The sequence below is a fragment of the Botrytis porri genome (genome assembly GCF_014898465.1).
Source record: "Botrytis porri strain MUCL 3234 chromosome Unknown BPOR_001, whole genome shotgun sequence".
Lineage (NCBI taxonomy): Eukaryota > Fungi > Ascomycota > Leotiomycetes > Helotiales > Sclerotiniaceae > Botrytis > Botrytis porri.
Genome location: NW_024066075.1, coordinates 402,645 through 418,372, shown reverse-complemented (window position 1 = coordinate 418,372; position 15,728 = coordinate 402,645). Strand labels below are relative to the sequence as shown.

The 15,728-nt window shown below is 42.1% G+C and overlaps 3 protein-coding genes across 3 annotated transcripts; 1 reads left to right on the top strand and 2 right to left on the bottom strand.

Annotated features, from left to right (window-relative positions):
• Positions 1-1,756: 1,756 nt before the first annotated feature.
• EAF01_000131 (uncharacterized protein) lies at positions 1,757-3,444 on the bottom strand (the record flags this gene model as incomplete). The annotated part of the gene is made up of 2 exons (XM_038908381.1): positions 1,757-2,813; positions 2,864-3,444. The coding sequence occupies 2 exons, from the start codon at positions 3,442-3,444 to the stop codon at positions 1,757-1,759; spliced, it is 1,638 nt and encodes a 545-aa protein (XP_038775287.1).
• Positions 3,445-7,544: 4,100 nt separating this feature from the next.
• Positions 7,545-9,952, bottom strand: EAF01_000130 (uncharacterized protein; the record flags this gene model as incomplete). The annotated part of the gene is made up of 4 exons (XM_038908380.1): positions 7,545-8,145; positions 8,193-8,362; positions 8,412-9,664; positions 9,766-9,952. The coding sequence occupies 4 exons, from the start codon at positions 9,950-9,952 to the stop codon at positions 7,545-7,547; spliced, it is 2,211 nt and encodes a 736-aa protein (XP_038775286.1).
• A 1,858-nt stretch (positions 9,953-11,810) lies between these two features.
• On the top strand, positions 11,811-15,060 carry EAF01_000129 (uncharacterized protein). Its single transcript, XM_038908379.1, has 2 exons — positions 11,811-13,593; positions 13,655-15,060. Exons 1-2 carry the CDS (start codon positions 12,737-12,739, stop codon positions 14,850-14,852), a joined length of 2,055 nt encoding a protein of 684 aa, XP_038775285.1. The 5' UTR covers positions 11,811-12,736; the 3' UTR covers positions 14,853-15,060.
• The last annotated feature ends 668 nt before the right edge of the window (positions 15,061-15,728 follow it).

Here is a 15,728-nt window from a genome sequence, read left to right as displayed (position 1 = left end):
ATATAAAGAATAAGATTTCTTTATATATAAAGCTTCATATTTAAAAACAATTATTAGTTTTATTATTATAATTACAAGAATTGTAATTAATTATAATCTTATTGAATTCCTATTTGAAGTTTAATCTAAACCATTTCGAGAGAACTCTAGACACTTCCACATGACCCTAGAGGCAGCTCCCGTAACACCCTGTAATTTTGAGGATATTCTTTTAAATATCTATTTATAGGAAATTTTCTTTTTTTTTCTGAATCTTTCAAAATAAATATGTTATAAATTTTTAATAAAGTTTTATAGTTTATTTTTAGTAATTTTTAATAAAAAGTTATTAAAGATTTTATAAAAGTTTTAAATTTGTATGTGATTCTTATACAAATTTAAAAATCGATATTTTAAAACTCTAGATCTCAATACAGAAAATTCCTAAAAATCTGAAATTTTCAAGGTAAGCTAAAAATGATCTAAATTATATATATATAAATTTTCAATAAATTCTATTCATAAATAAGAAAGTTAAAAATTCCATTTTTGGTATAAAAAGTGGCCCAAAAGGAGGGTGGCCCGAAAGTAGAGTACCCGACTTATAGTTCTAAAGAAATAGTATATTTATATTATACTTTATTTATATTTCACACTTTACACTTTACACTTTACACTTTACACTTTACACTTTATATTTCACACTTTACATTTACACTTACACTCACCTTTTACCCTTCACACTTTACACTTCACACCTACATTCCAACTCCAACTCCAACTCCACTAAAACATCCATATTCATATTCATATCCCCATTCCAAATCTACATTAATCACAAAAACATAACACCACAGAAACTAATCTCAAAATGCCAAATTCTCATATCACTACCTACTAGGTATCTATCTAAACTATTTCTTTTGAGAGAAGAAGAAAACGACGAAGAAGAAAAGAAACCCCCTAAAAGCACAGAAACAAAACCATCCACCCAGAATTCATAGGTATCAATCATCAATTTCATTCTTAATCTTTTCTCTCTTCTCTTCTCTCATCTCTCTCATTCCTTCACTCTGTCAAATCATCAATCTTTCTTTCATTTTCTTCCCCCAACCCTCAAACATCTCAAATATCTTCCCACTGTCCCCTTTCAAATCACCATACGAATCTCCATCAATCCATCATTCCCTCTTAAAACCCCCTCAAAATCATCTCCCCTTTCCTTTCCCTTTCCCTCCCCACCCAAACAAAACCCAAAAACCCAGCTGCAAAAAAAGAAACACCTCATAAACTGCGGTTCACAACCACCACATCATCACAAAATGCAATGAAAAGTAGTAGCTGAAAACCCATGCGTAAAAGAGAAATCAGAAAAATAATGTAAGAAATCGAAATGTAAAAAAGGGGGGTATGCATCCATTCCATTCCATTCCAACCATTGCATGCCAATCCGACAACAGAGTAAAGTACTCGAACATCAAAGAAAAATAAAATGAACCCCGATTCGTGAAAACTTGTTGTAGAAGGTGTAAGGAAATAAAGCCATGTCTGAAACATGCGACACAATGATTGATTGTGTTCGAAGCCGAAAATCGAAACTTGTAAAGTGGTGGAAGAAAGATCAAATATTCCGTTTTGTTGTGACCTTTCTGGCCGGAGATTGTAAGTTGGTACTGCTTCCCATACTCTGCAAACACAAAGCGATTGTGAAGTTATTGTATCAAAATATCTTCACCACCAAAGGTAAGACATATGTCTCAACAACCCCTCCAGAAAATCATCGTCTAGCCAGACCCTCCCTTTCCTTAAGGCGACTAGTTCTCCATCCCTCATACCACAGGTCCCTACTCGCCTCCCTCAATTCACCTCTCCATTCTGCAAAAACTGCTTCCTTCAAACGTACAAAATCACAATGTTCGACATTCATCGGATCCGCAAAACCCCATGGGAATTTACGACCAATGACATCGGGTTCATACAAATCGGGGCTGATGATTGAGAGAGGTAAATAAGGGATCTCGCTGATTTCCGATTCGCGTTTATGCCGACGAATGGAACCCGAGGAAAGACGCTTGGAATTGGGAGAACCACCTGAAGAAGCTGAACCATGCTCCGAAGTAGCATATTCATCTCTTTCATCGAGGCGGCTTTGACTGTGGCCGATAATTGGGCTTTCGGGTTCATCATCTAGTCCGAGTGCTTCAAGTGGGTCGAGATTAGCCCTACGCAGACTATCCCAAACCGTCTTCTTCAAATACGTCATGTGGGCCGTTGTAATCGTGTCGGCTTTTGAGATGACCGGAATAACAGTAGTTTTTCCTTGCAATGTACGAAGGACTTGTAAATCAAGATCTTCATCAAGACTACCAAACAAACGAGGGCCTGTACCAAATACTCCAAAATGTCCATTTCCATTCGTGGTCACATTCTTTGCATCTTCAATATTTTGGTCCAGGCGTGTGGGGTCGAGAATGAGGAATACAGCATGGATGTGTGTATCTTGAACACCTGGAGCTCTCATCACCTTCATCTCTTCCGTGAAAGTTTCTTCAAATTTACTTTCGAGAAATGAAGACATATCTCGAAGTTGAAGATCCACGACATTTTTATCCAAGCCTTCCGAATCCCACAAGGTTACACCGATACGTTCACCTTCGATTTCCGATTCGAGGTAATGCGAGACGAATTTTCCAGACTTGGGGGTACGCGAAGCAAATATATCTTCGGCCAATGGTTCGGGCTTCGATCTCTTCTTGGGAGGGATAGCGAGGGAGGTTTTGAGGAAATTAAGGAAAGAAGTTTTGCCTGCACCGCGTGCGCCAATGATGAGAATACTGCAGAGCCATTAATAAACGTCGAAAAAGAAGGTGATGTCAAAACTTACTTAAATGGAGTAGGATCTTTGCGTCTTCGCACTCTGCGAGGACTATTAATTGTGCTCACGGCACTGCTTGCATAGCTGTATCTTCCCCGATGTGTCATGCTCTCTGATCTAGCATAAGGATCAACCCAACCACCATTCCTCGCACCCGAAGGAGCTGGAGGAGCTGGCACACTGAGTGTGCTACTCATTGTGTAAGATCGAGCTTGAGGATCCATCGAGGCACTTCTCGCACCTTGAGCACTATTTCCAGACGTTGCCGAACCCGGTCTCTCTTCACCACCAAACGAGGGAAAATGTGTCGGGACAGCAAGGTCGGGAAGACGAGGTGGAGATCGGGGGATCGCAGCTGCTTCGCGAAGGAGTCTTTCACGCTCTTGCTCTTGCAACTGAGCAAGATCCTTCTTATGCTTGGAGTTTAAATTTCCGGACTTGGATCGACGAAGTAATAAACCACCAAGACTGGTACGACGAGGGGGATTGGCGTTATTATTATGCTTTCCGTTCTCTGGAATTCCTGCTAATCTCTCGGCGCCATGTGATGGTGACGTTGCCGGAGTTCGTGGACGGATTGAAGAAACCATCGTGTAGGTTCGATTTATTGGGAACAAGAGTGTTTGTCGCAGAATTGACAGGGAAGGCCTGATTTGATCAATTCGTATTGTATGGTGAATTGACTTTTTAATTGAATTGAAATTGGAAGAAAAGGGTGAATGAATGGATATTTCCTTTGGAATTAAATTTCCCTGTAGGCCTTGCTAATCATTAATAAAATGGGTTATGGAGAAATACAAGGTTTGGAGGAAGACGGGTGAGGAGTTGAGGAAGACGACGGAAGAGAGTGAGTGCAGTTGTCGGGCTGCCAAATAAAATATATAGAAAATGAAGGGTTCGGCAGGGAGATTGATGAATTGAGATTGCGAATTACTTTTTGAACGAATGAATTATGATGGTGAATTATTTCGCTACTCTCTTTCTCGCGCTGTGTCTCTTTCTTTCTTTCTTTCTCTCTTTCTCTCTCTCTCTCTCTCTCTCTCGCGCGCGCGCTGTCTCTTTTGGTTGTGAATGAATGAAATGGGATCAAATTGTTTTGTTTCTCGAGTAGACCAGAGGTTCTTCTTAAACTTATAACTTATAAGATGAACTACGACAGCTTGAATCCCTTTTGTATTTTCTTCTCAAATGGGGATTTAAAGCAAACGACCGTATTGCATGAATTTTGATTATATGGAGAGATGAAGAAAAGTCATACGGCTTGAATCGATTGATTTGCAAATAAAAGAGAAAAGAATCGATATCAACATACCCGTCCGGCAACGATACCAAATGGATCCAAATGTGGTCCAGTTTTGATTTGGGAGATCCTTGATAAGGCTGTAACGGTCCCAAGTTTTCCATGTAATGCTAGTCGCTAGCTTGGGATTTGGCGGTTTAGTTTCTCTTTGCCTTCTGTCCTGTGAGCTGAAATGAATGAAGGGGTAGGCAGTGCTCGACTGGTAGATGCTCGAGTCAAGAACTAACGTATGAGAATGATGTTTGGATCCCCAATTAGGAGAAAATGAATATGGAGCTTGATGCGTAGGATATTGAAGAAGGATGGGAGATGGCGATGCAATTAGATGAACTGCGTTGACGCAATTCTTGTAGACAAGTGACGAACGGGTATTTGATTTAAATTGATAGAAGTATTATTATTGGGTAGCTAGGTAGGTTGGTAGTAGTCGATGACAAAGTAGTATCATAATAGTATTGTTGAAGATATTCCGACCAAAGATACATACAATTCGAGTAGATAGATACCAAAGTACGATGAAAAGGAGACAATCGAGTAACATACATACATTATTAGTGAGTTAGTTATCACCTGTTATTATCAAGTATCACCATTGAGTAGCACTGTACTCATTCCCTCCTCCCTCTCATTCAATCCAATCCGATCCAATTGATGATGTAGAAGCGAAGGAATCTCCAGCAAGTATCTTTTAGTACATAATCCAAGTATCCAAGTCTCCATTCCCAATATTCCAATCCAAGTATCTGTATCTATCATTCAATTGTTCATCCCATTCTATGATCTAACAATCAATCACTCACCCACTCACTCACTCACTCACCCATCCATATATCATCTTCCCTTCCCTTCCCTTCCCTTCCCTTCCCACCCACAATTCCACAGCGTTCATTTCTCAGAATCCCCTCTATCCTCCGACCCATCACCAAACCCGTCCGTCCAGACCTAGTCCCGTACCACAACACACAATCGGTACACAACATCACCATCCATCCAACCATCTCTCCATTCACCATTCACCATTCACCACCCATTCTCTCTCCTCGCGGTAACAAATTTCAGGGGCTCCAAACCCAATGGTAAGTAGACAAGTAAAAGCTACAAACAAACTAATCACAAGTACCTCACAATACAATGATACCGATACCAACAATACACACCAAAGTCCCTCCATCGATCTACACACTAAAAGAGATAATCTCCCCCCCAACCAGGAATATCCCGAAGTTTCTGATCGGAAAGTTCTCAGAACCCTTACGTGAATAGCGTGGATTGGACAAGGACCACCAGGGACTACGATGTGTGGTGATGCAAGACAGGGGTCCAGTCTGGTTAGATCAGGAACAAGAAACATGGATTGCATGGTGATGTTTTTGATTTTCCGACTGTGAGATGTTTCATCTTGAATGTTCGGTACGTACGATGGATTACCAGTCTCTTTCTTCTTCTTCTCCTTCTTCAAGGTAAGATTACTTCTCGCAAGAGTGGTGACTTTTGTTACTTTACTTGTGTCAACACTCACCACGCAATTCGTATACATATATATTATACCTACCTACCTACCTACCCACCTACTACATCTCAAGTACAGACCTAGTAATCTCAATCAATCAATCAATCCGTAACATCTCCCATATAATTAATTTACAGATCCATAAGATATTCTCTTAATGCTTATGCTCATGCTCACGCTCATGCTCATGCTTGCTTAATGACCTATGAATAGCTACTCTATACCTACCTACAAATCCCGACTACAACACAACATTATAACTATATTATAACCCCCTCTCTCCCATCCATTTACCATCTTCAACATAATTCTCTCATCCAATATCTATCTATCTCTCTTTCCAGAATCCTCCATTCTGGAATTTTTGAAATTTCTTTTATTTCTTTATCCTCTTCATTCTCACACCCTCACCCAATCCATCGATCCAGCACCTCACAAACCCTCAAACCCACCTCCCACCTCCCATCCACCAGAAAACCCCAAACCCAATCACTCACCACAGTCCACATCACATTACCTTCAATCATCAACCCACCACTCCAATCATCAACCATCAACCTATCAATCCACCCCCTCAAATCCAAATCCAAACCCGCACTCAAATCCACCCAAATCCAAATCCTCCCAATCCACCCAAACTCAAATCAAACCCAGACTCGATATTATAACTTACAACTATTACACAACATATCCGTACCTACATACCTACATAATAACATCTTCCTCATTCCCTCTAACCCTCACTTCCTCCCAAAAACCCTATCAATACCTACCTATCTATATTATTATATTAAATTCTTTATTCATTTTATTTATTTTATTCTACTGTACTCTACTCTATTTTACTCTATTTTACTTTATTCTACTTTATAATATATATATATATATATAATATATATATATACATCACATACATATTACATACACTACACACCATACACCACTCACTACATCTAACTAATCTCTCTTAAAAGAAGAAGCCAGCCACTACCTATCATTAATTCGTAAATACCTACCCAGTAATTTCTTTATACACATCATATATGCCGCTAATGACGCGCTTTGCTCCGAGTCCCCTATTATGTTATCTATCACTTGGTACTTACTCCGACTTACATACCTACCTGCTGGTATCACTATGTGCTCATTGAAAATGAAAATTATTCATTCACGTGAGAGTAGACAATTTAGAATCAAAAATACATTTCCATTATACACATTCAAACCCACATTTATATTTAGATTGTTTTAATTGTTAAATATCTGAAAGGTCCATTAAATTTTTCTCTTCTAGCTAAAATATTCATATATCATTGTCTGTGTCTGGAGAACATATAGCCATCTCACCCACGATAATGTGCGACGTCCTTTCAATCCCCCCCTCAACCTTACGTTCTGCACTCCCTAGTCATATTAACTGCTGTGCACCAGAGTTCCATTTCATTTCATCACCATTTTTGACCAATCTCCTATAGCCCAACGACCAGCTAGCCATACGCGGCCCAAAGTTTCCTGCCCAAATTCGCTTGAATGCAAAAGACTAAACTCCTAAAGCAGAGGCCAAAATGTAAGGCTTGCTACACAAAATTGTTGTTAAACAATCGTCGAAAATGAATCTCCAAGTTCGGAGCCATTCTATAAACAAAAGAACAAGGCGGCGATACTGGTTCGCCCAAAATGACTGTGCATCTCATAAATGTATGCTTTAGAAATTGGAAAGAACCAAAACGCCTTGGGTCGTACGACTCTATATCAACAAAGGGTGGAAAAAAAGTGGCATTATTTACGAACCGATTTGGTGAGGTCATAAGGTAAGTGAAACTGTAAAATGAGATGTAAGGGTAATGGCCAAAAGATTTTGAGAATAAATGTTGCCGAATTTAAAGAGCGCTGGCACCTGGATAGGCGGAATTTGGTATCATACCACCACGCATGACACGAGGCGGTCCTCGACCACCACGACCTGTAGGCAAGGCAAAGTCTGGATTGTCATTCAAGAGAACATCTTCTCGTCGAGCAGTGGGTCTCCTATTCGGCATTGGAGGTCCCGCGTAGCCACTAGCGCCTCCATTCCATCTGGGATTGATCCCTCGTTGTGACACTGACGTGAAAGTAGATCTCTCAGATTCAGCTGGAGAGCGTTGCCCCGACTGAAGCTCCTCTAAAGAGTTATAAGAGTTATTGCCATCTAAATTGCTTAACGAGTTTGGATGAAGATGAGAGCCAGGATCATAGTTGTTATGCGAGGAGTGTACAGCAGCAACATTGAGGGCGGCAGGAATTGTCAGAGATGACTTTGCAGCTGGAGCTGGAGCTGGATCGGCAAAACGTGGGTCAACGTCTTCGTAATAAGTATCATTCGAGTTACCTCGTTTGTGAGTAGACTCGCTAGGAGGAAGTTCGACGATAGGTTGCGAGGTAGGGTTCAGAGGTGATGATCTACCTGCTTGCTGTCCCCATACTTGTCTTGGTGGTACGTATCTGATTACATTAGAAATTTGGCGATTCAATCATAGTAGAACACTTACTCATCTTGGCTATACTGACTCGTCTCACTGATCAAAGTCTCATGCCTTTGCTGTATTTTTTGTTGTTGTAACCCCACCATTCCAGCGATGTCATCATCACTGTCTCTAAGATTGCCGAATTGCCCGACAAATCCCGGAGGTGGATGTGACGGACTTCCTGTTGTCGCATCCTAATGCCAAATTAGTATCATCAATGTTTCAAGGTAAGTCGCTACTAACCATTTCGATCGCCTGTCCAACCATGCCAGCATTTTCCAGATTGTCCAAAGGCGGGGGTGATTCGGCACGAGGTAAGCTACTGGGTCTTACTTCCTCTGGTCTGTATGGAATGTATCCACCGGGAGGCGCCGGAGAAGCATCCCTGAATCCACCAATAGGCGCCGAAGGATCAGAAGGTCCTCGGCTGTCATAGCCGGGTGGAGGAGCTCTTCCACCGTTACCCATCGCCATCATCCCGTTGTTCATCCCTCCTCTGTACGGGCCTGGGTAACCGCCCCCTCTTGGACCATAGCCACCTCTCGGACCATAACCCCCTCTTGGCTGACCATAGCCATACCCTCCACGGTTTGGGCCTGGTGGAGGGCCCCCATAACCTCCTCTATATCCACCCCTTGGTGGTCCATAACCACCTCTTCCTGGCGGTCCTGGTGGCATTCCACCTCGCCCTCTCGAATTCATGGAAATGTTAGAATACTGGTGGCTCAATGCCTGTCCGGGTGGCCCGGCAGATTGATCACGGTTTCGCATACCGTATGCGTTTCCTACTTGCGGCATCATCGGCATCATCGGAATTGGGTTTCCGTATTGATCTATAGATGGGGTGCCTGATTGTGGTCCATTGTAACCGTCCACTCCCTGGCTCCTAATAGATCCACCAGGGACATTACTAGGAAAGGTTTCAGTTGTTGGCGTTCTTATAGTCAAAGGTATTCGTTCATCACTAGTTCGTTCATTGTTATTCGCATCAAATGTGGCAAATGTGGGTAATTTCTCGATGACCGGATTTTTCGAAAGGCTGGCGTCAGTGACGACCGGACTGGTTGTTTCCGTTCCTTGACGGTTGTAGAAATTCTCCCCGTTCATCTCTGCGTTCTCCTCAATACGACGCTTCCTTGCTTTTCGACTAACCAACGTTCGGCGCATAGCGCATGACACAACACCACTTACGGCAATAATGACTGTGGCGGCGAGCACAACATATGAACCCCATGCCATATGAGGTACGAAAAGTAGAACATCGATGAGGAATGCGAGTAGGGTGAGAATCAATGTTAAGATGCTCAGTATGAATATTCCCAATAGGTATCGAGGGGAATGTGAAGGTGCATGGAAGTGAGCGGCGATGGCTAGGATTAGCATGATAAGCGTGAATAACGCAGCTACGGGGTGGACAATGAGAATAGCAGATAATGTTGATCTGGTACTTGTAGAAAGATCGAAGGTAGCTGATTGAGTTGCATCGTAAAGACTTTCTAAACAATTATTTAATATCAGTGCTGTGCTTGATATGCCGAAGTACGCATTGCGCAGAAGCATGTGTAGAAAGAGTATGCATTCGAGAATTGAAACTTACCAGTACTGTACCCAATTTCAATCTCGCTACAAGTGCTTCCTTTACAAAAACCAAAGACTCCAAATTGAACTCCATCGAAAGAGGCCAATGGTATCGACTTAATTATAGGAGTTGAGAGAATTGATACGAGCAAGCATGCGAATGCAGCGAGCAGCAAAAGCGATAACGGAGTCGCCGGTCTTAACATTTTGTTGTCCTGTCCTGTGCTATGCTGATGCGTCAAAAATTGGAAATGCCAGCGTCTTTAAGACGCGGCAAATATCGAGGTTCTTTCGATCAAAGGGTGTCCCGGTGATGTTGTCGCGGAATGTACCTCAAGTCTCTAGTTCTCAATTTGTTGATTGCAATTATTATTGTTGTCCTTAATTCCCCACTCCTGACCAGACATCGATAAATGGAATGTGATTTCGGTGAATTAAGTCATAAATTGGACGAGAAAGACTGGATCAATGGACGTTGTTGTTGTTGCTGTTGTCGTTTCCTCCTGACGATGGCCTTTTCCGGGAGACTAGAAACAGGCGGGGACCAGGGGAAGAGACGGACAGGAGCCAAAGTACATGTGTTTTTGTAGATTGTGATTAGAATTGACTTTGGCTTTTGGGAAAAGCAAGGTTAAAGAGCGTTGATAGCCCACGCCTTCCAAGAACGGTTCCTCGTACTATGTCGTTGTAGGTTTAAAGCGTAGGTTAAAGGCAAACAGTGCAGTAGAACCTTGAAGGGATATCGTGTGGAGTGGGATTCAATTGGTCTCGACTTCAGCCAAGATTGAATTCTTCCGAGATTTCGCAGGCTGTGTAAGATAAAAATCGTAATCTTGGATAAGAGTCGGAGTATGGTAGGGACAGGTGTGTAGGAAATGGTGTGTGTGTGTGTGTTTACAAAATCCTCGAATGATTGTTTGCACAAGAAAGGATGATAGTCTTCCAATCTGTCATGTCAGTCGTTTCAATATGGTGGTAATTTTCCTGTCTCAATCTTATGGGCGTTTCAGATTATCATTATCCGTCCCTTGAGGCTTGAGGCTTAATAAGGCTTGAGGGGGGGAAGGGTTTGCGCCGTTCAAAAGTGTCTCGTCTTAAACTACAGTACTGTACAGTCTGCACAGGATTCTGTACTCCGTCGAGTAATGACTTCTAGGTTACGAGAGATGGATGATTTTTCGTGCAGCACTAGGTATTCTCGTGATGAATCGTGAATTGCTCAGCCCCGCTGATTAAAGTTGATCTTGATTATGTACCAGGTATGTATGGATGGATGGATGGATGGATGGAATGGGACTTTATTTTAAAGAAGGAGAACAAAAACACGACACGACATTTTCTGTTTCTCGGAAATTTATCAAAGCAGTATTATTGAGATTGATTATGCAGACAACATGAATATGTATGTATGGTAGGTATGGTCGGTATGGTCGGTACTAGATAGATAGATAATATGGAGAATACGACACTAGAGGGAGGGGGAGGGGGAGGGGAGAAGAGGAGAGGAGAGGAGAGCAGAGGAGAGAAGAGGACATTAATACTAGGAAATGGTGATATCCAAAGTGTACCTAATTCATTCATTCGAGTACCTATTAAATACCTAGGTACTTATCAACCGTTATCATAAACTTATATTAACTTGCTTGACAATAACAATCTACGCTTTGGTGAGTCTGGAGTCTGGAGCATAAGAAACAGAACGAGAATTGAATACTACCTTGAACATTTGAACTTGAACTCCCTGACTGACGGTTTCTGGTACACGGTTTCGGACGCGCTGTCTATTCTTCACTGCCATCACCTGTAACAACCTAATCACAGTGGACATTTGTTTCCAAAGATATTAGGATCTTCAAACACTTCATGCGACATCTAAAGTTATAGATCATAAGATGGAGCTATTGCTTCTATACTATGGATATGCAAATCATATAAGTTTATATTTAGTTCTGCTTTATATTTGCTTTTTGGGGGATGTGAAGTCGATCAATCACATATCGAGAATACTAACTATTATAATCTTGATTAGTGAGTGCGCATGGAAGTATTCGTCGATACCTACCTACCTAGTATATTATATTTATATATATATATATATATATAACTATACTAGATATGAGCAATGTTGTCCTAGAGATACTATCTAGTACTCTGCAAGTCGAAAAGAGGAATAATAAGCATCCACCTAAAGTACCTACTAATAAGTAAGTACCTAATAATCTCGAATTAATGCATCTTTGAACCTAAAGTGTGACGGCATCCAATTCGGTGGAGGCATGCATTTGCTCGGATAGTGCTCAAGTATGGTGAGGAAACACATAATTAAATGAATGCCAACAATCACAATCTATGAAAAGTCCTTGGCCACTTCAAACATGGTCCTTGTAGAATTTCCCCTTCTGCATAAAATACCGAGACGATCATACAGAGTACAGAGTACAGTATGGATGTGCTCCATTGCCGGTGGACTTTTCCTCGCTCTGATGGCTCGTTTGATGAGTGATGGTTGACATACAAACGGGTCGTGCAAATCCGAATATAATACGAGTCGAGATAATGAATGATATGAGAAGGATTTGGTAGAACATAGGTACCCAGTCAGCTAGTATTGACGTTTCTTCCTTCCTTTGTCCTTTGTCCTTCGTATTTTATATCGATTTCTCAGCAGGAAGCTAGCACTAACTTCCATTCTTCAACCATTAATTATGGGAAACAACTCCATCTCCATCTTCGTTGCCAATAATGTTAAGAAATCCAAGGAGAATCGGTGGAACATCCATACTTTGATATATTGGTCGGATCTGTCATCTCAACCGAGCCGCTTGGTAAATCCGGGAAACGGGATGGGCGGGATTAACACAAACTGATTGATTCCTTATCAACGATAACGGTGGGAACTAGCTGATAGTTTTCCGTATATTATCGTCATCAAATATCGAAGTTTTTACTTCCTCCATGCATTCTATTTACGCCGGCTTCTCAACGTAGCCATGTACCTGCGAAACGCGGGCAGGAGGTCGGGGCTTATTGTACCATCATGTAACAGGTTATTATTCAATACATTATCTTCTACACACCGAATATCTCATCAGGCACGTCAACAATCAAGTCAATTGTTAATTCGACCAAAGAAGGAAACGATTGGAAATCATGTATATACCAAGGTTCCCCAACGTTTAGCCCATGCGCAAAGATATCAACCTTTTGTCCCCCCTTCGCCAGCATCTTTGGGAAAAGCTGCTCCTCCAAAGCTATATCCTCGATCCATAAAATGGGGACGAAGATTACTATATGTCTCGGCGGCAACAGGCATAGCCTATCTCATAGACACCCAATTGTACGCATCCTCTATTACCAGATCATTGCGAACATTCGGCCTGGGTATATTGGTGGCGATCGATTATAAGCTCAATTTTAGACCAAATCCGATTCTGGGGGGTGACATCACGGACTTGCATAGGAGAAATGCTGAGAGGATGTTCAATCTTCTACACCAAAATGGAGGATTGTACCTGAAAATCGGACAAGCAATTGCTATGCAAAGTGCGGTCTTGCCTCCAGAATTCCAGAAAATGTTTGCGAGAATGTTCGATGATGCTCCGCAGAATGAGTGGCGCGATGTAGAGAGGGTTATCAGGGAAGACTTTGGAGGTAAAAGTCCAGAGGAAGTGTTCGGTGTTAGTTATACAAATAAGCCTGGGAGTGGAATTATCGAAACAAAAGCCAGAGCTTCAGCATCTGTTGCGCAAGTTCACTGGGCGAGGTTGGCTGATGGGAGAGAAGTGGCAATCAAGGTTCAGAAGCGAGAGATTGCTAGCCAAGTGGGTTGGGATCTGTGGGCTTTCAAGTGAGCTTCCTCCATTTAAAAAGAATTCTAACATCTTAGATCTTGCTAACAATATGTCCAGAGTAGTGATGAAAGTTTACACATATTGGTTCGACCTTCCATTATACAGTCTAGTGCCTTATATTACTGAGCGCTTGATGCTGGAAACGGACTTTGTAAATGAAGCGAATAATTCGGAACAGATGGCCGGACTAGTAGCAGGCGAACCACGATTGAACGGCCGTGTTTATATTCCCAAGGTATATCGTGATCTTTCCTCGAAACGAGTCATGACGACAGAATGGATTGAGGGCGTACGTCTCTGGGATAAAGAAGCTTTGACAGCTCCTTGGTTGGGCGGATATGGCAAAGGTTCTCCCGGAGCAAAAGGCACCCCACTGTCAAACCCTTCGCCAAACATCCTCTCAAGTAGCAATCCTAAACCTGATCGTAGTACGGAATGGAGAGGTCGTAATGGCAAAGGTGGTCTAGGCCTCAGTTTGAAACAAGTCATGACTACCATGGTCGATCTCTTTTCCGCACAAATGTTCCTCTGGGGAGTTGTACATTGCGATCCTCATCCAGGGAACATTTTTATCCGAAGACAGCCCAACGGTCAGCCAGAACTTGTCTTAATCGATCATGGTCTATACGTTTCCATGACTCCAACTTTTCGTCACCAATACTGTCAATTCTGGAAAGCTATCATGACCTTCGACAATACCTCGCTTAATGAAATCACTTCTGCATGGGGTGTCAAGGCCCCCGATCTTTTCGCATCGGCAACTCTCATGCGTCCATATGACGGTGGCGACAACAGTACCAAAGATCGCATCACCAAGGATCTCAAAGGCAAAACAGCCGCGGAGCGTCACTACGAAGTCCAAGAAAGACTCCGTCAAGGCATCCGAGACGTCCTCTCCGAAGAAGAAAATTTCCCCCGTGAACTCCTCTTTATCGGTCGCAATATGCGCATTGTGCAAGGCAATAATCAATTTCTCGGCTCCCCTGTTAACCGCATCAAAATGACGGGTTCATGGGCATCGCGCAGTCTGGTCGATAGCAAGGATTTGAGCTGGAGAGAGAGATGGGTTAACGGGTGGAAACATCTCTTGTTCAGATTTGTATTGTTGAGCACTGATATGGCTTTCTGGGGAAGTAAAATTAGACAATTGCTTGGATGGGGCGGAGGCATGGAGGATGATATTGAGAGACAGATGAGATTTTTGGCCAAAGATCAATTCGGAGTGGAATTGCAACATGGTGTGTTTGATGGATAGAGTTACGTATGTGCTGCGGCGGGGGAGGGGGAGTGGGAGCGGGTGTAACATTACCGTGCAATTAGTTATTAGTTAGTCGTGTATTATAGATGAAAAGTCCATTTGTTTCTTAGCGGGTTATTATATCATGGATAGAGTAGACTAGATATCCACTCCATAGTGCTAGATAGAAATAGCTGTATAATCAATCACAAGTTGAAGTTACCACTCATAAGATTTTTATCATAAAATATTTGCAAACCCCCGCCCCCCAAATAGAATAGTCTACTCGAGTAGAAGGAATATCAAAGCACGTAAGTAACAAGTTCCTCTGATGAAACAGGGAGAGGGTAGGTGGATCTTTATTTGAGGTGTGGAGGTGAGGATATGAAAAGGCGAGGGGGGAAAGTAATTAGATACTTGTTTTCTGATAGGCTATGATTAGGGAACAATCTGAGATGGTGGATTGGGATTGAGATTGGGATTGGGAGGATGCTACGAGAAGGATGGGTGATGTTGGGGGAGGGGGTATGAGAAATGGTAGGATGTGATATTATATGGCTAGGTGTGTTTTGGAGACGGTGTAGGAGAAAGTTAGGGGTTTCGAGGGGTTTTGATGTTGGGGGAGGGGAGGAGGGAGTGTGTAAAAGAGGGAGGCAGAAGAAATCTGGTCAAATCAACTTTCAGACAACGCTTGCAACTCACGCCAGAATTGTATCTGGATTTTCAGGAGCGTTTAACAAATCCACAAATCATACGTGATAACACTAGCCAGGTCTACAGGATCTCTCATAACTGAATTCGAATCCAAGTATAGTTGTCTTGAAAATTGAAAGACAACAAAGTGAAAGAAAAAATCAAGTGGAATATGAACAAAATCATATCTTTGAAGAGAGG